At 40.9% G+C, this 20083-nt stretch overlaps 1 protein-coding gene across 1 annotated transcript in view; it reads left to right on the top strand.

Moving 5' to 3' along the window:
- The first annotated feature begins 12640 nt into the window (after positions 1 to 12640).
- The window catches only part of LOC121866534, a 107267-nt gene continuing 99824 nt past the window's right edge, over positions 12641 to 20083 (top strand). Inside the window, exon 1 of the mRNA XM_042366301.1 lies at positions 12641 to 12749. Coding sequence (XP_042222235.1) covers positions 12641 to 12749 — 109 coding nt within the window. The remainder of the gene's footprint in view (positions 12750 to 20083) is intronic.

Here is a 20083-nt window from a genome sequence, read left to right as displayed (position 1 = left end):
ATATAAACATCATAGATTTTGCATTAGACATACAAATTTTTGATGTAAAGTTTATTCTGAGTAAATATGTTATCTTTTGTGAAAAATATATGACATTTATATTCAAAATATTCCTGGTCTTACAAGGAATCCAGCAATGTCAATTATATTATCCTAACTTTAGTTTGAGGAATTATTTATTACTATACCTGGTTTTCCCCAAAAAATTTCTCAGAGGGAAGAGCCAGTGAGTGTAGTGTGAGAAGAGGGGGAGGGAGTTGAGTCCATTATTTGAATGGACATTAACTTGGTGACTGTATTTCTCTATTTCTCTTAAGTATTAATTGTGTGCATGTACCATCATAAAATTAAGATGTTATTTTTACTACAACATAGTTATTTGTCGTCAAAAAGTGGAGTTTGGGGGTCGGGCTGGGTTCTATTGGAATTAATCCCATATGTTCTGTTATTCACTTAACGCGGTTTTCACTTAACGCGGGACCCTCTGGGTTCAATTGACCGCGTTAAGTGGGGTACAACTGTAGATTCGTTATAGCATACCCCACTGTATACCCAAAATTAGGTGTCATTTAATGTTTTCCAGGATAATGATAAATTTTACATGGGTGACATCGATTTGATTCGCATGTTATTTTACAGGTACACCGTATAGAAAATCATTACAAGTTCATATTGAAATTCTTTTTTGTGCGGAACCTTGGCATCATTTTCCTAGACAATAATCTTTGCCTAATATATCCATCTCTCGATTCGTATCCCGTCACTTCAGTGCAAGCTTCAGTCATCACTTTTATGCCTCTCTCGACCGCCTGAGTGCTGTTTGGCCACTTGGGCACCACTAATGGTGTCTCAAGAATGTCATTAACCTGTAGATTTGACAGAGAAGCAATGTAAGGAGGCTCAGTCTTGAGTTCATTCCTCCAGTTAATCATGGAATGATAGTTTTTTGCTTGCCACTTTAGTTTCGGAGTCACCACCTTTCTCATGTTGACTACAGGAGGCACATCCTCATTCCCATCTCCATCTTTACCCTCCTCATCAGTATAGTTTAACAAATTCTCGTCAACAGCAGCATCAGAATCTTCCTCCTCCTCTTCAGATCTGCCAGTGCATTCTTCCTTTTGCTGATTCTCCTCTCTAATTTTTCTTATCATTGAGACAGCTTTTTCTCTAACAGTCATGTCCTCATCTGCACACATACCAAGAAGAAGTTCATCTGTGTGGGTGAAGTATGCATTTCTCTGGACAGCCTTCTTCACTATCGTCTTCTCCTCACTATTCAGGTGTTTCATATATAGCAGGGACTGGAATACGTTCCTTGAGCCGTGTGTTACGTAAGGGTGTATCTTGATGTAAAACCACATTGGAGCACTGAACTTTATTATTGTAATGACAATTCTTTTCAACTCATGGCTGGGTCTTGATGTTGCTACATACAGCCTGAGGATTCTACTCCATAAGGTGTTCCACCTTGACACACAGGGAGGACCTGGCTCAATAGCAGCCAAGTCATCTTCAACAACACCTGTGATAACTCCTTTACAAATCCTATACAGGTATTTCTGATCCCAGGACAGATCTTTCTCCACTTCATCATTAAACACAGGTCTCCCCTACATTACAGTACAGTAACACAACATTGAGAAATGAAATGAGAAAAGGCTGATAATCAATATAGACATAGCACCATACTCATCTGCAACAAGACAACTTAAATGAAATAAGAGATATGAAAAAAAAGTTGATAAACACTGAACAGAACATTGCACCGCCACAGCGGCTGTTTGGCTAGTACTGTAGGTAAATTTAAAAATTTCAGTAGAAAATGCGGCAGACTAAACCTCGACATATCAGCTTCAAATTTGGCATGGAGTCTTAGATATGTATAAGGAACAATGCCTGAAGAGTGCAGCTTTGAGCAAAATTTCACTGCCCCCTAATGTCCATTCAAATAATAGACTCAAATCCCCCCCCCCTCTTCCCAGCTCACTAGCTCCTCCCTCTCTGAGAAATGATTGGGTGAAACACTAGATTTTAACGTTTAGTAATAAATAATACCTCAGACTAAACTTAGGATAATATAATTGACATTTCTGGATTCCTTGCAGGTCAGGGAATATTTTGAATGTAAACTTCATATATTTTGCACAAAAGATAGAATACTTGCTTTGTGTAAACCAAATTATTACATTAGATCTAAAATTTGTATGTCTATTGCAAAATCCATGATGTTTATATTCAAAATGATCATCATATTGTAAGAATTCCAGCAATGTAAATTATATTCTGGTCCAGTAATTTGTATGAATTTTATGAGCTAAAACAAATATCTTCAGTTAAAAAAAAAATAAAAATATTCTTCACGACACTATCTGTCAATCAAAGTACCCCACCTTGCCTCCCCCCCTCTTCCAACAGCGCCAGATGGTCGGTCGGTCCCTCCCTACCAGAGAAGCTTAGGGAGAAAATAGTAATTTACATTTTTAGTAATAAATAATACCTCAGACTAAACTTAGGATAATATAATTGACATTTCTGGATTCCTTGCAGGTCAGGGAATATTTTGAATGTAAACTTCATATATTTTGCGCAAAAGATAAAATACTTGCTTTGTGTAAACCAAATTATTACATTTGACCTAAAATTTGTATGTCTAATGCAAAATCCATGATGTTTATATTCACAATGATCATCATATTGTAAGAATTCCAGCAATGTAAATTATATTCTGGCCGGGTAATTTGTATGAATTTTTTGAGCTAAATAAAAAAATAAAAAAAATTATACTTCACGCATATATGAGTAGATGCACCGCGGAACGTGAAAGTCCCTCTTCCAACTGCATGGTCAGTCCCAACCCTCCCCCCCACCCCCCACCCCCCACCAATCCTCCCTTCAAAAGATGTTGGGTGAAAAAACTAAATTTTAACATTTAGTATTAAATAATACCTCAGATTAAAGTTAGGATAATATAATTGACATTGCTGGATTCCTTGTAAGACCAGGAATATTTTGAATACAAATGTCATATATTTTGCACAAAAAATAACATATTTACTCAGAGTAAACTTTATATCTAAAATTTGTATGTCTAATGCAAAATCTATGATGTTTATATTCAAAATGATCACCAAATTGTAAGAATTCCAGCAATGTAAATTATATTCTGGCCGGGTAATTTGTATGAATTTTATGAGCTAAAACAAATATCTTCAGTTAATAAAAAAAAAAATATTCTTCAGACACTATCTGTCAATCAAAGTACCCCACCTTGCCTTCCCCCCTCTTCCAACCGCGCGGTCAGTCCCAACCCTCCCCCCCACCCCCCACCAATCCTCCCTTCAAGAGATGTTGGGTGAAAAAACTAAATTTTAACATTTAGTATTAAATAATACCTCAGATTAAAGTTAGGATAATATAATTGACATTGCTGGATTCCTTGTAAGACCAGGAATATTTTGAATATAAATGTCATATATTTTGCACAAAATATAACATATTTACTCAAGAGTAAACATTACATCTAAAATTTGTATGTCTAATGCAAAATCTATGATGTTTATATTCAAAATGATCATCAAATTATAAGAATTCTAGCAATGTAAATTATATTCTGGCTGTGTAATTTGTATGAATTTTATGAGCTAAAACAAATATCTTCAGTTAATAAAAAAAAAAAATATTCTTCACACTGTAACAGATGGTCGGTCGGTCCCTCCCTCCCCCCCACCCCCCACCAACCGTCCCACCAGATGTGTGGGAAAACCAGAATATTTACCTTTTTAGTAATAAATAATACCTCAAACTAAAGTTTGGATAATATAATTGACATTGCTGGATTCCTTGTAAGCCCAGGAATATTTTGAATACAAATGTCATATATTTTGCACAAAAAATAACATATTTACTCAGAGTAAACTTTATATCTAAAATTTGTATGTCTAATGCAAAATCTATGATGTTTATATTCAAAATGATCATCATATTGTAAGAATTCCAGCAATGTAAATTATATTCTGACTGGGTAATTTGTATGAATTTTATGAGCTAAAACAGGCAGTCAGGCAGGGTGGCGGGTGGGGGGGTGGGGCGAATCTAAAAATAGCTCTCGAGCCGGACACTCACCGCGTATACGTGGAAAAAACCCGCGTTAAGTGAAAGTTCAGCTCTGGCGAGGCACCGCGTATACGGTGAAACGCGCTAAGCGAAACCACGTTAAGCGGGGTAATACTGTATATATATATATATATATATTGACCAGCGCATCTCAGACTCCGAAAAAAGTGAATTCCGATATATTGAAGTCCAATTTATCGAGGTTTTACTTTACTTATATTCTTTAACGGAAATACTTAAGGATTTTAATAAATGGGTAAAATTATATAGAGTACTGTACCTATTTTAAGAAATACCCTGTTACCGCCTCCAACGGCAACCATCCGATATGGGTGTGCAAGTGAAATGCCATCTACTTGCACTGATGGCATGCCGCTCGGACTTTACAGTGGCTATTTATACCTTCCCTCTGAAGGACTAAATTATTGGGAAGACATTGATTATCCCAGTATCCTTATTACCACTACAAAACATAAGTAGTTAATAAGGTTAATGTCCTTCTGGACCTGCCCTTCTTAATATAGTTACTGTAGGTTAAATCCCTTAGTGACATGCATGTCATATTACCAACTGGAATGTTTATAGTTCTTCCTCCAATTTTCTAGCTGAATTCAGCAACACAAGTCGCTTGTTGGAAGACTCTGGGCCAAAAATGGAGTATTAATTCTGAAATCTCATTTTTTTTTCTAGCTGGCAAGTAAGCAACTCACATACCCTCTGCACTATGAATGGGTTGAGGGAAATCATCTGAAACTGAGATATATATAAGTCCAGAAGTTTGATTATTGTTGATCCAGAGGATGGCAAGACACCTACATGCTAGTGTGATGTTACTACCCTTTAACCCACTGCTTTAATTGGTGACAATTGATTCCAATCCCCATTTTTGAAATCTACAATTTCAACAGGAGTATATAAATTAATCATTAGGGTAATTCCCTTCTTCTGCTGTTAATTGTTACTCATATTTGGTGCCTGGGGATATCAGGGACTGTCATGCCACTGGGAGATTGCTTTGCCCCTCCTCCGCATTAACCATACATGGGTGACTCATGGTTTTTTAATGGAGAGGGTCCCATTGTCTCTTTGACACCACCTGGTGGAGTGCTACAGTCTCAGAGATCTTCATCGTAAGAATCTCTCCCAGTGCTAGGGGAAGGGGCGGGGAAAACAGGTCTTACCGTCTCTTTTTGGTGCTGGGGGGGATAGTGGGTAGCGTGGGAGGGGATGTCATCTCCTTCATGGAGGAAGCCAGCCTTCTAAACAAGCTTTGAATTTTATATATTAATGTTTAAATGGTTTTTATGAAAGTTCTAGCTATTTATTATTTATGTTTCTTACCTTGCATTATTTGATTTTAGTCTTCTAAGCCTTTATTTTAATTCGCGACAAATGACCGAAGCTGTTGCATCGCCAGGGATGTAATTACCACAATCGGTAAATCATACTTGTGACTAATTACAGTTGCTTTTGCAGGTGTCAGTTTGAAAATATGTGCAGAATCACACAAGGGGGGGTTATAGTTAACCCCTCTGGTCGTGTTGCCTTAGAGGGCGTATGTACTGATTACTGCTCTGACGAACTCAAGTATGCCTGGAGTATCAGTACACTTGTTAACGGTGTGAAAAGTCTAATAACGGTAAGATGAATTGAGTGTACATTATTTATAAACATGTTTCTTATTTTACATATACAGTACGTACTTAACATTTTTAGATTTTTCAAGACTGAATTACTGTTAAGGTCCTGCTTTGTGAGTGATATACCGCCCTGAAAAATTGCTTGTTAGGTAAAATTCATTTAATGGGATCCATTTGCCCATAGGATCCCATGTTAAAGACTGGTTTGTGTTCTATCCCCTTTTTTTATAACCCTAAACCCCACTTAGATGTATTCCACCTCAAAGAATTTTTACCTTCAAATTTAACCTATCAAGATAATCATGATGATAATAAAAATTATAATAATATTAAAATAGTACTGTATTTATAAACTATGCAGTTATACACTTCAGCATGAATATAGACAATGTAGGTATACAGGGTACAGTACATTGTCTGTGGGAGTATGCAGTTTCCTGTGTGCAGATACAGTGCAAGTAAACAATAATGTTAAACAGTAAGGTAACCTGACCAAGGAGAGCCGACAAAGCTGTCAGCTGCTTATTTCCAGAAGGATCCTTTGCTTAGGCTTATGTTTGTGTATCTAATCAGTAATATTATGTCTACAGGAGCATTATTGAAAGTTTATTTCATAGAACTCAACAAGCATTGCATTGCGCTTCGACTGTCTAAGGCTGGCGGATCACTTCTGCAGATTAAACACTGGTTTAGTGTACTGTACTTACCAGAGCTGAAGAATAATGCTGCTTGTGTGGGCCTAACATTGTTGGTTTAAGGTGTAGATTGTTAGTGGGTGGAGAGGACAGGCATCTTCCCTGCCTTTCCATCTGAAGAAAAAGTTGTTGCTGATTGTGCACACTGTTGATGAAACTAACCCCAGAGCTCTGCCGATATCACACACACTTTTTCATTGTACTTCAGTCATTATAGTGCATCTAGTTACATCTCTTAGATGTTGGTCTTCTTCATTCTTGGACAGGTACTGCCTGTAGTGCTGGCTGTCTTCTTTGTACTTATCTTTGTTGGAGTTGATTGAAAAATAATGAGAAATGAGCAAATGAATGTGATTAAATGTCCTATGACTACAATAATGCTGTTGACAATGAGGAAATCAATTGTGCTTAGAGAAAATACTCTGATCGCCTGCAGAATGAGGCATTCAACTGAGGCAGGGGAAGCCTAGGAGCAGCAGAGCCAATATAATAAGGTACTTGCCCAAGTATTGAAAGGGAGTGGGTGAAGAAGGCAATTGACAAAATGAAGAATGGAAAAGCTGTTGGTAGCCCTGAAATAGTTGCAGAAATGTTGAAAGAATTCGATAATATTGTCATGATGATGTTGACAAAATTGATCACTGGTAATGACTTTATGATGTTGAAGAGCAAGATTGTGAATACTCTACTTACAACTGTAAAGGTGATGCACTTGGAGGTGTGAACTGCAGGGGCCTGAAGCTGCTAGATCAGCCAATCAAAGTTGTGGATAGAGTGTTTGAAAAATTTATAAGGGAGAGAGAGTGGACATTAATGAAGTGCAGTGTAGGTTTATGTTAAGTAGGGAACTACATAGGCAATCGTTATGGCCAGGCAACTACAAATGAAATATCTAGGGAAGGAGTGAAAACTGCATTTGTAGACATAGAGAAGGTATTTAACATGTGGGTAGTGCAGTGGGCACTGAGAATGTTAAGGGTTAAGGAGTCTCTTGTTCAAGTGTTTATGGCTTTGAGGTGAAAGGGTTTGTTTTAAGCCCCCTTCTTTTTATCGTGGTGTACAGTATCTTTATATTGTTTTTAATTTTTTATGTAATTTAAATTCAAGTAGAACATAACTTAAAGCATCTTACCTTTGACAATGTACTAAGATGTAGTGTTATTTTTAATCAAATACTTATGTGTCCTATTTTATTATAATATTATGATGTTAGTTCCCACTATTTTATTTGGTTTCCATTTATAACAAAATGTACCTGTATGGTAATTGATAAAGTGTACAGAGGAAGCTATTCAGCAACGTCTCATAAAATGACAAGATAAAATAATGTCTAAGAACCAGACACATTCAGACTACAGTATTTTTGAGTTAAGGAAAATATTACCTGTTCTCCTCAATAAAGTTTTGAGATTTTACATATTAAAAAAAAAATTTGTTGCACAAAAATGAATTTACTTGAGTATTGTTTCTCAAGTAATAATAGAATAGGATTCTTTAGAATTATAGTAATGGATATTATGTCTTGAACAGGATGGCACCAGCTATATGATTGGACATGATAAGCCCAAAGTGGTTATTCAAAAGACTCTATTCATTGATCATCCGACTGTACTGGAGTTTCACATCAAGCAAATTATATCGCGTTTAGTGGACAACGAGGGTGGAGTGGGCACCATGGTTTTGAAAATCAACAAACCACCAGGAGGAGGAACTTGCACACTCACACCTCCACCAGGCCGTGTATTTATTGAAGAAAATACAATTATTGATCCGGAAACAGGTGGGTTCTATTGCTGGTATACAGTGTCTTATCTGCATAAAGGTGCCTTTGGTATGGGGGCACCTTAAATTTAAAAAAATTCAGCATGACCTTAAATTTTGCAGGGGTTAGGTTCTCAAAATGGCCGCGAATAGCCAAATCCGCAAATAACATTTGCTGACAAGGGGGGGGGGAATATTTTTACCTGTTTGCAAAGAAATGTATATTCCCATTATGTGTTTGCCCTGTACATGCAAACCTCGCCGAGGTCCCACTTACGCTGCCTATCGTTTACGCACGTCAAAACCGAATGTTTACCATGCATCCCTTTATGAGAGCTTAGTCGCGCCATTTTTGGATCCAAACCTCCCGCCCTCTCCTGCCATCCGCCGTGTTGTGTAAGCGGCGCGAGTAGGTTGCGCAGTGTGTGTCTTTGTTGCGTTATCAGTGACGTCATATGACGTATCGGACTGTAATTGGGCCATGCATCCTTACCTCCCTCCGCTGCTAGCTGTGATTGGTTTAAAGTAATAATAATAATAATAATAATAATTAACGGTTTATTGAAAGAGCTTGGCAGCCAGAAGGCTGAAAATATACAGTTACATATTTGGGGAATGGGTTACGAATTACAAATAATATACAAGTAACATAAGTGATACAAATAAGATATATAATAACTAGATGGGGAAAAGCTCAAACTACAGTGCATTTCAACATAGTGACAGTGCAAGAAGTAGTATTTACTGGGAGTGAATACACTGGTTTATTACAAGTTATTGATTATTTTTACAATGGTTGGGACTGGGCTGTTCTTATTGCGATCAGTTCGTGCACGTATGGGCTGGATGCGGTTGTGGTGTCGAACAGCAATTCTCGGGCTAGGGATCTCAGGTGGTAGTAGGAGCCGGTGTCGAGGATGGTGTAGAAGCTTCTTACCAAATTTGCAGATGAGGTAGTGGTGATGGTCAGGAAGGGGAGAGAATTATCTTGCAAGCCCTCTTTTGCACTTTTTCTAGGTGTTTACGTTGTGTGGCATTTAGGGAGGAAGACCAGGTAGGGGAGGCATAGGTGAGCTTGGGAAGTATGAATGTTGTGTAAACACTGAGGAGCTCGGGTGCAGGAACTCCGAGGGACGTGTCCACCTGCAGGAGGGAGGGAGGAAAGGCGACGCTTGACCTAGCCGCGGCAGTTTCATCCCTCCAGGCCACACCGTGTATACGTGAATCCATTGTTCTGTAAAATGGCTTCCGCCGGACCACCGCCCCCAGAGAGAAACCTTTCCTTACCTGGACCCAGCCGCCCTAAGCCAAAGAAGACATGACGTTCCTTAAGCTACGAAATTAAGTATAAGATCATACAAGAGTTGGAGAAAGGAACAAGACAGGTTGATCTCGCGCGCCAGCATGGTGTTAACGAATCAACTATCAGGACAATTAAGAAGGATGCAGCCAAGATAAAGGAGCACATGAACATCACAAAGTCTACAGGTGCTTCTATGATCAAGTATTGCCACAACCAGGTGCTTCTCAAGACAGAAAAATTACTTGTGAGCTACTTGGTGTGTCAGGCGCGACGGAACATGGCGGTGGACACGCGCTCAGTTAAGGAGTACGCACGTGAACTGTATGCTGCATTGTCACGAAAGATGGGAATACAGAGCCCAAACCCTTTAATGCTTCCTCTGGGTGGTTACAGAGGTTTAAGAAGAGAAACAAGATCACCAATATTAACATTGGTGGTGAAGAAGCTAGTGCTGACCGTGTTGCGGCTGGTGAATTTCCTCCGTTTTTACGTGAGATTATGGAGGAAGGACAGTACACCGACGAACAGGTGTTTAACATGGACGAATCTGGTCTTTTTTGGAAAAAACTACCTTCCAAGACCTTCGTTGTGAAGAATGCCAGCAAGTGTCGGGGCCGGAAGTTGCAGAAGGAGCGCATCACCCTCCTGTTTACCACCAATGCCTCCGGTACCTGTAAGCTCAAGTTATCGGTGATCCACACAGCACGCAAGCCGCACGCCTACAAGAGCATGGACATGACCAAGCTAAATGTCCACTGGCTGACCGCACGTAAGGCATGGATGTTCTCTACACTGTCCCTCTCCTGGTTTGATGACTGTTTTGTTCCCGATGTGAAGAAATTCTGTGAGCAACAGAATGTGCCATTCAAGATTTTGTTGCTGCTGGACAACGCACCAGGACACTCGCCCCTACTGTTAGATCGTCACCCCAACATAAAAGTGGTCTTCCTTCCTCCCAACACTACGTCTATATTACAGCCCATGGACCAAGAGTTAATCTGTAATTTAAAAGCTGCATTCTCTACTAAAAAATTCAAGCTCCTGAACGACTACACCAACACCAGGGAAGAGTTGCGTAACCTGAGTGACACCAACACCGATAGCAAGAGCGAAGACGACGAGGATCAACAGTTGGCAGAGCAAGAAGTACTTTTAAAACAATTCTGGAGAACATTCAACGTCAAGAAAGCTGTGGACTTCTTGGTGGAGGCATGGGATCAGCTGTCTGTAGCAACTGTTCGTCACGCATGGAGACATGTGTTGCAAGGCATTCCGGGCGTTAGGCAGAGTAAATCTGTGACTGGTTAGGTTCAGACTGTTGCAGTAGCAGTGGACCTTGCCAGAGAAGCTGCACAGAGTGTTACAGCTGTAGGCTTCTCCGAGACCACCAACGACGACATCCTGGAGGTGATAAGGGATCCTGATGTGACTACCGACGAGATGGTACATGATGATGACGTTAGTGAAGAGGCAGGTGGTGCGTCATCCCAAGAAGAACACCGCTTATCCCATAGTAATGTCAGGGGTGCCATCGAGTGTGTCGAGAAAGCCAAGCTCCTCCTTTCCGACGACCCTGACGCAAACAGGTATGAAATCTTCACTACCCAGCTGTTGCAGACTATGGAGCCCTACATCAAGGTTTATCACGACAACATAAACACCAGCCGTCAGCAAAGCATAACAGAGTTCTTCGCCAGCAACCCACCACAGCCAGCCCAAGCCAGTGATAGTGACAGAGGTAGAGACAGTGATGATGACTTTGAGGGATTTGTCAGGGAGGCACTAGTAAGTGTGGATGACACCGATGAAGACTCAACTGAGGGCCAGTAGCCTGCCCTCTGCCTCGGAACCAGCCTCCATTTCCCTACGCCGACCCATCTCTTCTACTAACGTAAGTGTTAACCCCAGCCTTGTTTTTTTCTAACCTAACCTTCAGTTTATTCTTCTCTTATTGACTGTTCCCTTCTATATTATGTATGGGTGAATACCATCATAAAGTTAAGAGGTTATTTTTAGTAAAACCTACGTATTGTGTCGGGAAAAAGTGGAGTTTGGGGGTCGGCCCGGTCTCTATTTCAATTAATCCCATATGTTATGTTGTTCACTTTACACGGGCCGCCGTGGGTTGAATTAACCGCGTAAAGTGAGGGTTCACTGTATTGTGTATATACAGTGGTCCCTTGATTAACGAACGGTCCAATTAACGAAATTTCGGTTAACGAATCAGCTCCCTTAAGGATTTTCAATTCCATTAAAGAACAAAGCTTCGATTAACGACAGCCTTATGAGAAACACTCTTTGTTTTACGCATCAGCTGATCAGCTTGTCCGTTAATACGGTAATTGGTTCTATGTTTACTTTCATTTTATTTATTCCTCATATTTAATGGTAGAGTACTGTATATACAGTATTATTTTATCTTATTCCTCACAGCTAAATATTTTACTCTTAAAACATTTGGATAATATCTACCGTAATTTGAATCATCGCAGCACAGGATGTACTGGTAATAAAGATATTTTAAATTTGTGATTTTATTCAAGTTTACTTATAGAATACAGTAATAATATCCTTAGAAATTGACATATATTTGGGAGTGTTATAAAGGCATATTCCACCATTATTATACTGCACACATCCCACAGCACTGAGCGCTGAGGGAAGGCAGAGAGGCCGTCCCAGTTGGGGGCTGTGCTGATATGGTGAGCGTCACTGAGACTTCGACACTATGAACACTAACTTGTTTTATTCTATATTTTTTTTATGTTTGGATCATTGCCATTTATGTGCTTTCATTATTGCAGTTTATATGCCCACCACTTTAAGTTTTAAAGTTACAGTGTACAGTTAAAACTTTTTTAGGGTTGAATCTAGCGAAATTTTTAAATAGAAGCTAGTATCTGGCGAGCGCATCTGCTACTCCTCATCTTTCCTCCACCCTCCATTCTGGTACTGTACTACTAAAATTTCACCGAAATGCTATCGAGGGTCGTCATAGTCTCTGGAGGTGGATGGTCCTCCAGCCAAGGTCTCGATGGTGGAATTATCCTACTGTCTGTTGCGAACGAAGCAAGACCCCTTTACCAACTTGAGAACCCAATTCTAAGTCCCAGACACTCCAACAGATGTCAGCTCAGGCTGATGCCTCCTCTCCAGAGGTATCGTCTCATCCCCTCATGGATATATCTGGTGACAGGACCCCAGCTATACTTACAGTAGCAGCAGGGACCCCAGGTACAAGGGTCACCTCTACAGTGATAGCCCCATTAGCCGGAACAAATGGTGTAGAGCACTTCTGGGGATGAGACATTTCCAGGTAACCAGACGACTTTCTCAAATCCGGAAAAATTCCTTATCTCGGGGATTTTTTCCGGTTACTGTGAAAAGTTTTTGAGTGTCAAAACTACACATCTTGCACAGACAGACACTAGCCCACATGTCCAGAATGTTTCTGGGTGCTTGGGAATGTCTAGACTACTGGAATCTGTCAAAGCAGTTCTAATTAAGTTAGAAACTCAATTTCTTTACTTGAATAATCCAGAATAGTTTATCTAAAAGTTTGGTTAAATAAATATATTTAAAAACTAAATATCTCTGTGAAACAGGCTTGAATGAAGCTGTGTGTTACAGCAAAGACTGGTATTATTCACTCCCGTGGAGCTGTGAGAGATTTTTTTTTTTTTTTTTACAGAATTAGCCCACCTGCACAGGTCAAACGACCCACAACGGAGCCTGGGGGGCGAAAAAAAAACCGGAAAGAAATTGAAAATATAGAAAAAAAGGTTATACTGTATTAAATCTACACCACGAAGATGCCGGAAAACCAGCTTTTTAAAGTGAGACAGATTGTAAGAGCATGGAAACACAGAAGAAGGCAGAGCATTCCACAGTTTGGCTGTGTGAGGAAAGAAGGAGGTACTATAACGGGTTATTCTCGTGTGACCGACATCCACAGAGAAATGGTGGGCACCGCGGGCAAGACGTGTGTTACGAACCCACGGCCTTACCGGCGGTACACAGGATGCCAAATCCCCTGAACATTGCCCGTTAAAGTACCTGTAAAAGAGAGAGAGTGAAGCAACATTGCGGCGAAGAGAAAGGGGAGAGAGATTGTCGACTAAAGGAGGAGAGTTAATGAGACGAAATGCCTTTGATTCCACCCTATCTAATAGTTGGACAGAAGAAGAGCCACCCCAGATATGAGAGCAGTACTCCAAGTTAGGACGAATGAATCCCTTATATACTTGGAGCAACTGCTCAGGAGTGAAGTAGCTGCGGCATCTGTACAGCATTCCCAACTTTCGGGAGGCAGCTTTAGTTATACTAAGGATTAGTGGGTCTCATGTAACTGACCTGACCTGACGCATTGTCGGGTGGAGATAGGGTGTGGGGTTACTGGTTTCATATTACTGACCTTCTGATGCAATGTCAGGTCACCCATTATTGGGTGGGGGATTGGTGTTCAGTGGTTCCCTCGATTAACGAACACAATTCATTCCAGAAAGTTGTTCGTTGACTGAAAATTTCGTTAACCAAAACCATTGTTATAATGGGATTTTGGGTAATTGGTTCCAGCTCACCGAAAATTACATAAAGTAAAAAAATAATGCAGGAAAGTACACTTACTTTGAGGCTTGTATGTAGAAGGCTCCTGGATGATGCTGATGTGAATTTGAAGTGGGAGGTGGAGGAGGAGAAGGGAGAAGAGAAGGAAGTGGGGGTGGAGGAGAAACATTTTACTGCTTCATGGAAGGTGAGTCACCTTCCATGAAAATGTCAGGAACCTCTGGGCTGACAGATTCTCCAGCAGGAAAATCCTCTCTCCTTTTTGAAGTGGAAGGCTGAGGGGTAGCATCTTTCTCCTGCTGCCTCTTAGAGAAGAAACTGTCAAATTTTGTTTGTGGGGCATTTCTCCTCCTCATCATTAACTGATTTTTGAAGGAGACCACTGTGTCTTCAACACTACACAAAATAGGTTCTGTTGTTTCCACATCTGGGTGCCTTGATGCCAGTTTCCTGAACATCTCCCAGTGGTAAACATCTTTTTAGTCTGAAGTAGACATATGGTCATCACTTTCCATTTCCTCCTCATCACTGTCAGCCTCTAACATCTCATCCAGTTGCTGCAAGTCATCAGGAAAAAGTTCCTCCTCATGAGACATCACAAGCTCTTCTACATCCTCCTCCTCCACTTCGAGGCCCAATGACTGACCAATGGACACAATCTCCTGGTCCAACTCTGCTTCTTCCACAAATCCCTCAAAATCATGGACTGCTGATGGCCACACTGCTTTACATGCAGAATTGAGGGATCTAATGGAGACTTCTCGCCATGATGAGACAATCAATTTTACAGCCTCCAGGATGTTAAATTGTGTCTTCCAGAACTGTGCCAGTGTTAGTTCAGGATCAGTGGAAGTTGCCTGATGACACCTCCTGAACATTTTCTTCATGTACAACTTCTTGAAGTAGCTGATCACATTCTGGTCCATTAGCTGCATGATTGATGTAGTGTTGGGAGGCAAAAACAACACTTTGACAAAGTCAAATCGAGCCTTCAAAGTGCTGGCAAATTCAGGGTCATGACCAGGGGCATTATCCATAAGGAGAAGAGCCTTCAAAGCGAGTTTATTGGTGGCTAGGTACAGTGGTGGGCACAGCTAAGCAAAAAGTTAGCTTCGCTAACTGCTAATTTGCTAACTAAAAAGTTAACTTCGCTAACGCTAAAATGCTAAACATCTAAAAAAATTGCGGAAGCTAACGCTAACTGCTAACTGTTATTATATGAATTTAGCCTCGTTTTTTTTTTGCGTGGGGGGGGGTCTCTAAAACCCTTAAAAACAGACCTAAAGAGCTGAAATTTTCATATATATTTTTTTTTTAACAGGAATTAGCCCACCCGGGCACAGGTCAAACGACCCACAACGGAGCCTGGGGGGCGAAAAAAAAAGAACGGAAAGAAATTGAAAATATAGAAAAAAAGGTTATACTGTACTGTATTAATGTACACCACGAAGATGCCGGAAAACCAGCTTTTTAAAGTGAGACAGATTGTAAGAGCATGGAAACACAGAAGAAGGCAGAGCATTCCACAGTTTGGCTGTGTGAGGAAAGAAGGAGGTACTATAACGGGTTATTCTCGTGTGACCGACATCCACAGAGAAATGGTGGACACCGCGGGCAAGACGTGTGTTACGAACCCACGGCCTTGCCGGCGGTACACAGGATGCCAAATCCACTGAACATTGCCCGTTAAAGTACCTGTAAAAGAGAGAGAGTGAAGCAACATTGCGGCGAAGAGAAAGGGGAGAGAGATTGTCGACTAAAGGAGGAGAGTTAATGAGACGAAATGCCTTTGATTCCACCCTATCTAATAGTTGGACAGAAGAAGAGCCACCCCAGATATGAGAGCAGTACTCCAAGTTAGGACGAATGAATCCCTTATATACTTGGAGCAACTGCTCAGGAGTGAAGTAGCTGCGGCATCTGTACAGCATTCCCAACTTTCGGGAGGCAGCTTTAGTTATACTAAGGATGTGTGATTTCCAAGACATATTGGAGGAAATGGTGAGGCCTAACATATTTATTTCAGAATTTGGGAGGATGATAGCGTCCTGAAATGTAATTGGTGGGAGATCGTCTACTTTGCAAAGTGTAATTGGTAAATATTGAGTTTTGTTACTATTGAACTTAACCAAGTTTGTATCTCCCCATTCAGAGATGCTGCACAGATCCACGTTGATAGAAGTAATGATATCTGTTCTAGAAACTGATCTAGTTTGAGAGTTAGGAGGAAGGGGAAAATGTGAGGAAGAGTGAAGAGTAGAATCATCGGCGTAAGAATGGATACAATTAGTTGTAGTGTGAAGTAAATCATTGATAAAAAGAAGAAAGAGAGTTGGTGAAAGAACAGAACCCTGTGGGACGCCACTATTGGTAGAGAAAGAGCGAGAAATCGATCCCTCGACAACAACTGCCATGGATCGTTTCTCAAGGAAGCTAGAGATGAGAGAACAAAGTGGGGGAGAGAAACCAAAAGAGGGAAGTTTAGATAGCAAAGACTTGTGCCATACCCTGTCAAATGCTTTGGATATGTCGAGGGCCACGACAAAAGTTTCCCCATAATCCCTAAGAGTGGATGACCAAAGATGGGTGCAATAGGAGAGCAGATCACCAGTAGATCTCGCCTGGCGAAAGCCATACTGGTGATCCGACAAAAGAGAAAGGCGTTCAAGGTGACGGAGAAAATGGGAGTTCAAGATAGTTTCGAAAATCTTAGAGTGGGATGAAGTTAGGGCAATGGGGCGATAGTTAGAGGGATTAGAATGATCACCCTTCTTCGGGATGGGCTGAACCAAGGCATGCTTCCAAGAAGAAGGAAAAGTTTTGGTTTTGAGGCAAAGGCGAAAGAGGCAAGCAAGCACAGGGGCCAGGGCTTCAGCACACTCCTTCAGAACACGAGGGGGTATTCCGTCCGGTCCATGTGCCTTACTCACATCCAACCTGGATAACACACCGGCAACCCTGCGAGTGGAGATTATAGGAAAGTGCATAGGTTCAGTAGGAGGTGCAGGGGTAGGAGGGGTAGAGTGGGAATCGTCAAAGGTGGAATTAGAGGCGAATAAGGTGCCAAAGAGGTTGGCTTTCTCAGGGGGGAGAGTTGGCTATAGAGTTATTGGGACGGAAGAGGGGAGGAAAAGAAGGCGTGCAGAAGTTGTTACAGATGTTTTTAGCAAAGGACCAGAAGGATTTACTAGAGGAAGAATTAGTCAGGACAGCAGTCTCTCTTTTAATAAAATTCCGCTTGGCCCTACGAGGAATAGCCTTACAACGATTCCTAGAAGTAATGAAAGAGGTGTGGGTAATAGGAGAAGGAGATAGATTCATAGCTCGATATGCCCTCTCTCTCACCCTGCAAGCAAGAGAGCAGGAGCGATCAAACCATGATTGTAATGTGAAAGTTTTGGTAGAAGATGGGATAAATGCACTCATACCACCCTGTATATCCCCAGCAATGCTGTCAGCACATACTGAGGCATCCCGAGTGGAAAAGCAACATTCATCCCAAGGAAAGTCGGTGAAGAATTCTCGCAAGGATTGCCAGCTTGCCCTCCGATATTGCCATAGTTGACGTTTAGAGGGGGGTGGGGGAGATGGTCATGCCCAGTTTGATTTAATAGAAATAAGGTTGTGATCAGAAGACCCTAAGGGGGCAAAAATTGAGTACGAATAGTGTGAGGGGTTAGAGGTAAAAAACAAAGATCAAGAATGTTAGCAAGTTGATCGTGTCGATCAGGAACGCGTGTAGGGTGTTTGATTATTTGTTCCAAATCATTAAGTAAGGAAAAAGAGAGTGCCTCAGCTCCACCTGGGTCATCCCTTGCAGAGCCAAGCCACTCTCTGTGATGTACATTGAAATCCCCTAGGTAGAGGATCTCGGTGTAGGGGTGTGTGGAAAGCAACGACTCATGGCAAGAAGTGAGATAGTCAAAGAGTTCGAAATAGTTGGTAGAATTGGGAGAACAGTATAGGAAACAAAGAAAAATAGTCACAGTAGGTAGAGATATTTTGAGCCAGATGACATCATAAAGGGGAGATTCAAGATCCGTGAGTTGGGCTATAGGTGTACGTGTATTGCAGTAGGCGCATACACCTCCCTTAGAATGGAAGTAGGTATAAAGGTTGTAGTTAGAGACTTGAAAAGGTTTGGGTGAAGCTGCTTTGGTCAGTTGAAGTTCGGATAGTAGTAAGAGGTCGGGGGAAGAGGTTAATAGATGGTGCTCCACAGAAGAAAAATTGGATCTCAGTCCGCGAATGTTGGAAAAATGAAGTGTGAAAAAAGCCGATCCTTCAGCAACCGTAGTGGCGTCAGTTGAGGCCCCAGTAGCTTGATGATGATCAGGTCGGCCCTGGGGTCCACAACCTTCCCGACCAGTGGGACCCGTCCAAGAAGGCCCCGCTTCAGTATTAATATCAACTGACATAGGAGAATAAAATAGAATGAATAAAACAGATCAAGAATGAGTACGGTTTTAGTTGTGGTGTTGTCAATAGTAAGAGAGACAGTTGAGACCCTGCAACTGTGTGTAAATGAGGCAGAAAGATAGATCAGCAACCTGGGACTTGGTCACAATTTTCGTGATGCCATATGGCAGCAGGGTCTACCATTAGACAACACATTATGCTTCCAATATCTTCCCAGGCGGTAGTACCTCCCTGTTTGGTAGCTGCCTACTACCTACTACAGATGTTGTCTTGTAGCTTAGACATAGAGCTTTCCAAAAAGGTATAGCATGCCAAGATCAGATGATGATCAAGGTGTACACAAATAATTAAATGAACAAATGAAATTAAACATTAGTTTACATTCAAGTTTCAACATACACTTTATAATCTTTATTTACTGTACGAAAAGACAGAAAGTATTAAACGAATCCAAAAACTATAGTACTGTATAGCATAGGTAGCAAATAGCATCATGTCAAGATCAGATGATGATCAACTTATCAAGGTGTACACTGTACACAATTTCACAAATAATTAATTTGCATTCTCATACAACCTATCGGCTTTATTCATTATTCATGTAAATATGCAATACCAACCACATACACATTATACCAGTGCATTTTTATATATCTTATTGTTGGTCTTAGTCATGTAAATAAACAGAAAACTCAAAACTTTAATGAAAAGTAAGTTTTTAGAAAATTTTGTTTGGTGCACACCTTGGATGACATCCTGGTTATGAACTTATGCAGTACTTAGCATAGCCAAATATATTGACACAAAAAAATTCTAATTAAATTAACAAATAAATGAGAAATGAAATTATACATTAGTTTACAATTACATTCTATGATTCTTTGAACATACACTGACAGTCTTGTCACGTTTACACGTACTAACACACAGTCAGCCAAGCGTGCCTGACTGGCTGTTGGAGATACGCGTCGCGGCGTCACATGCTTACAACAGACAGGAACAAACATGTATAAATTTTGTTAGCGGACTTAAAGTTAGCGGAACTAAATTTAGCGGAAGCTAATTGGTCCGCTAATGGTTTCCAAAGTTAGCGAAAACACTAATCCGCTAACGAGAAAGTTGGCTTCGCTAATTAGCGATTAGCGGAACTGTGCCCACCACTGGTTAGGTAGCTCTTCACAGAAGGGCAAAACACCTCAACAGCCCATTCATTAATGAGCTGTCTTGTTACCCATGCCTCACGGTTGGACTTCCAATAAACTCCAAGCCATCCTCTTACCACACTTTGTTGCTTGAACACCCTGGGGTTCTCAGAGTGGTAGACAAGCATAGGCTTCAGTCGGAAATCCCCTGAAACATTGGCACCAAGCAATAGAGTGAGACGGTCTTTCATGGGTTTATGCCCAGGTAAAGAGACTTCATCTCTGGTGATGAATGTTCTTTTGGGCATTTTCTTCCAGAACAGCCCAGTTTCGTCCACATTGAACACTTGCTGTGGAAGATAATTTTCTTCCTCCACCACTACTGGTGATCTGCTCTCCTATTGCATCCATCTTTGGTCATCCTCTCTTAGGGATTATGGG

Source organism: Homarus americanus, unplaced genomic scaffold (assembly GCF_018991925.1).
Source record: "Homarus americanus isolate GMGI-L3 unplaced genomic scaffold, GMGI_Hamer_2.0 scaffold16430, whole genome shotgun sequence".
NCBI classification, from domain to species: Eukaryota; Metazoa; Arthropoda; class Malacostraca; order Decapoda; family Nephropidae; genus Homarus; species Homarus americanus.
The sequence above is the reverse complement of the archived record's forward strand: the minus strand, read 5'-3'. Positions and strand labels throughout refer to the sequence as shown.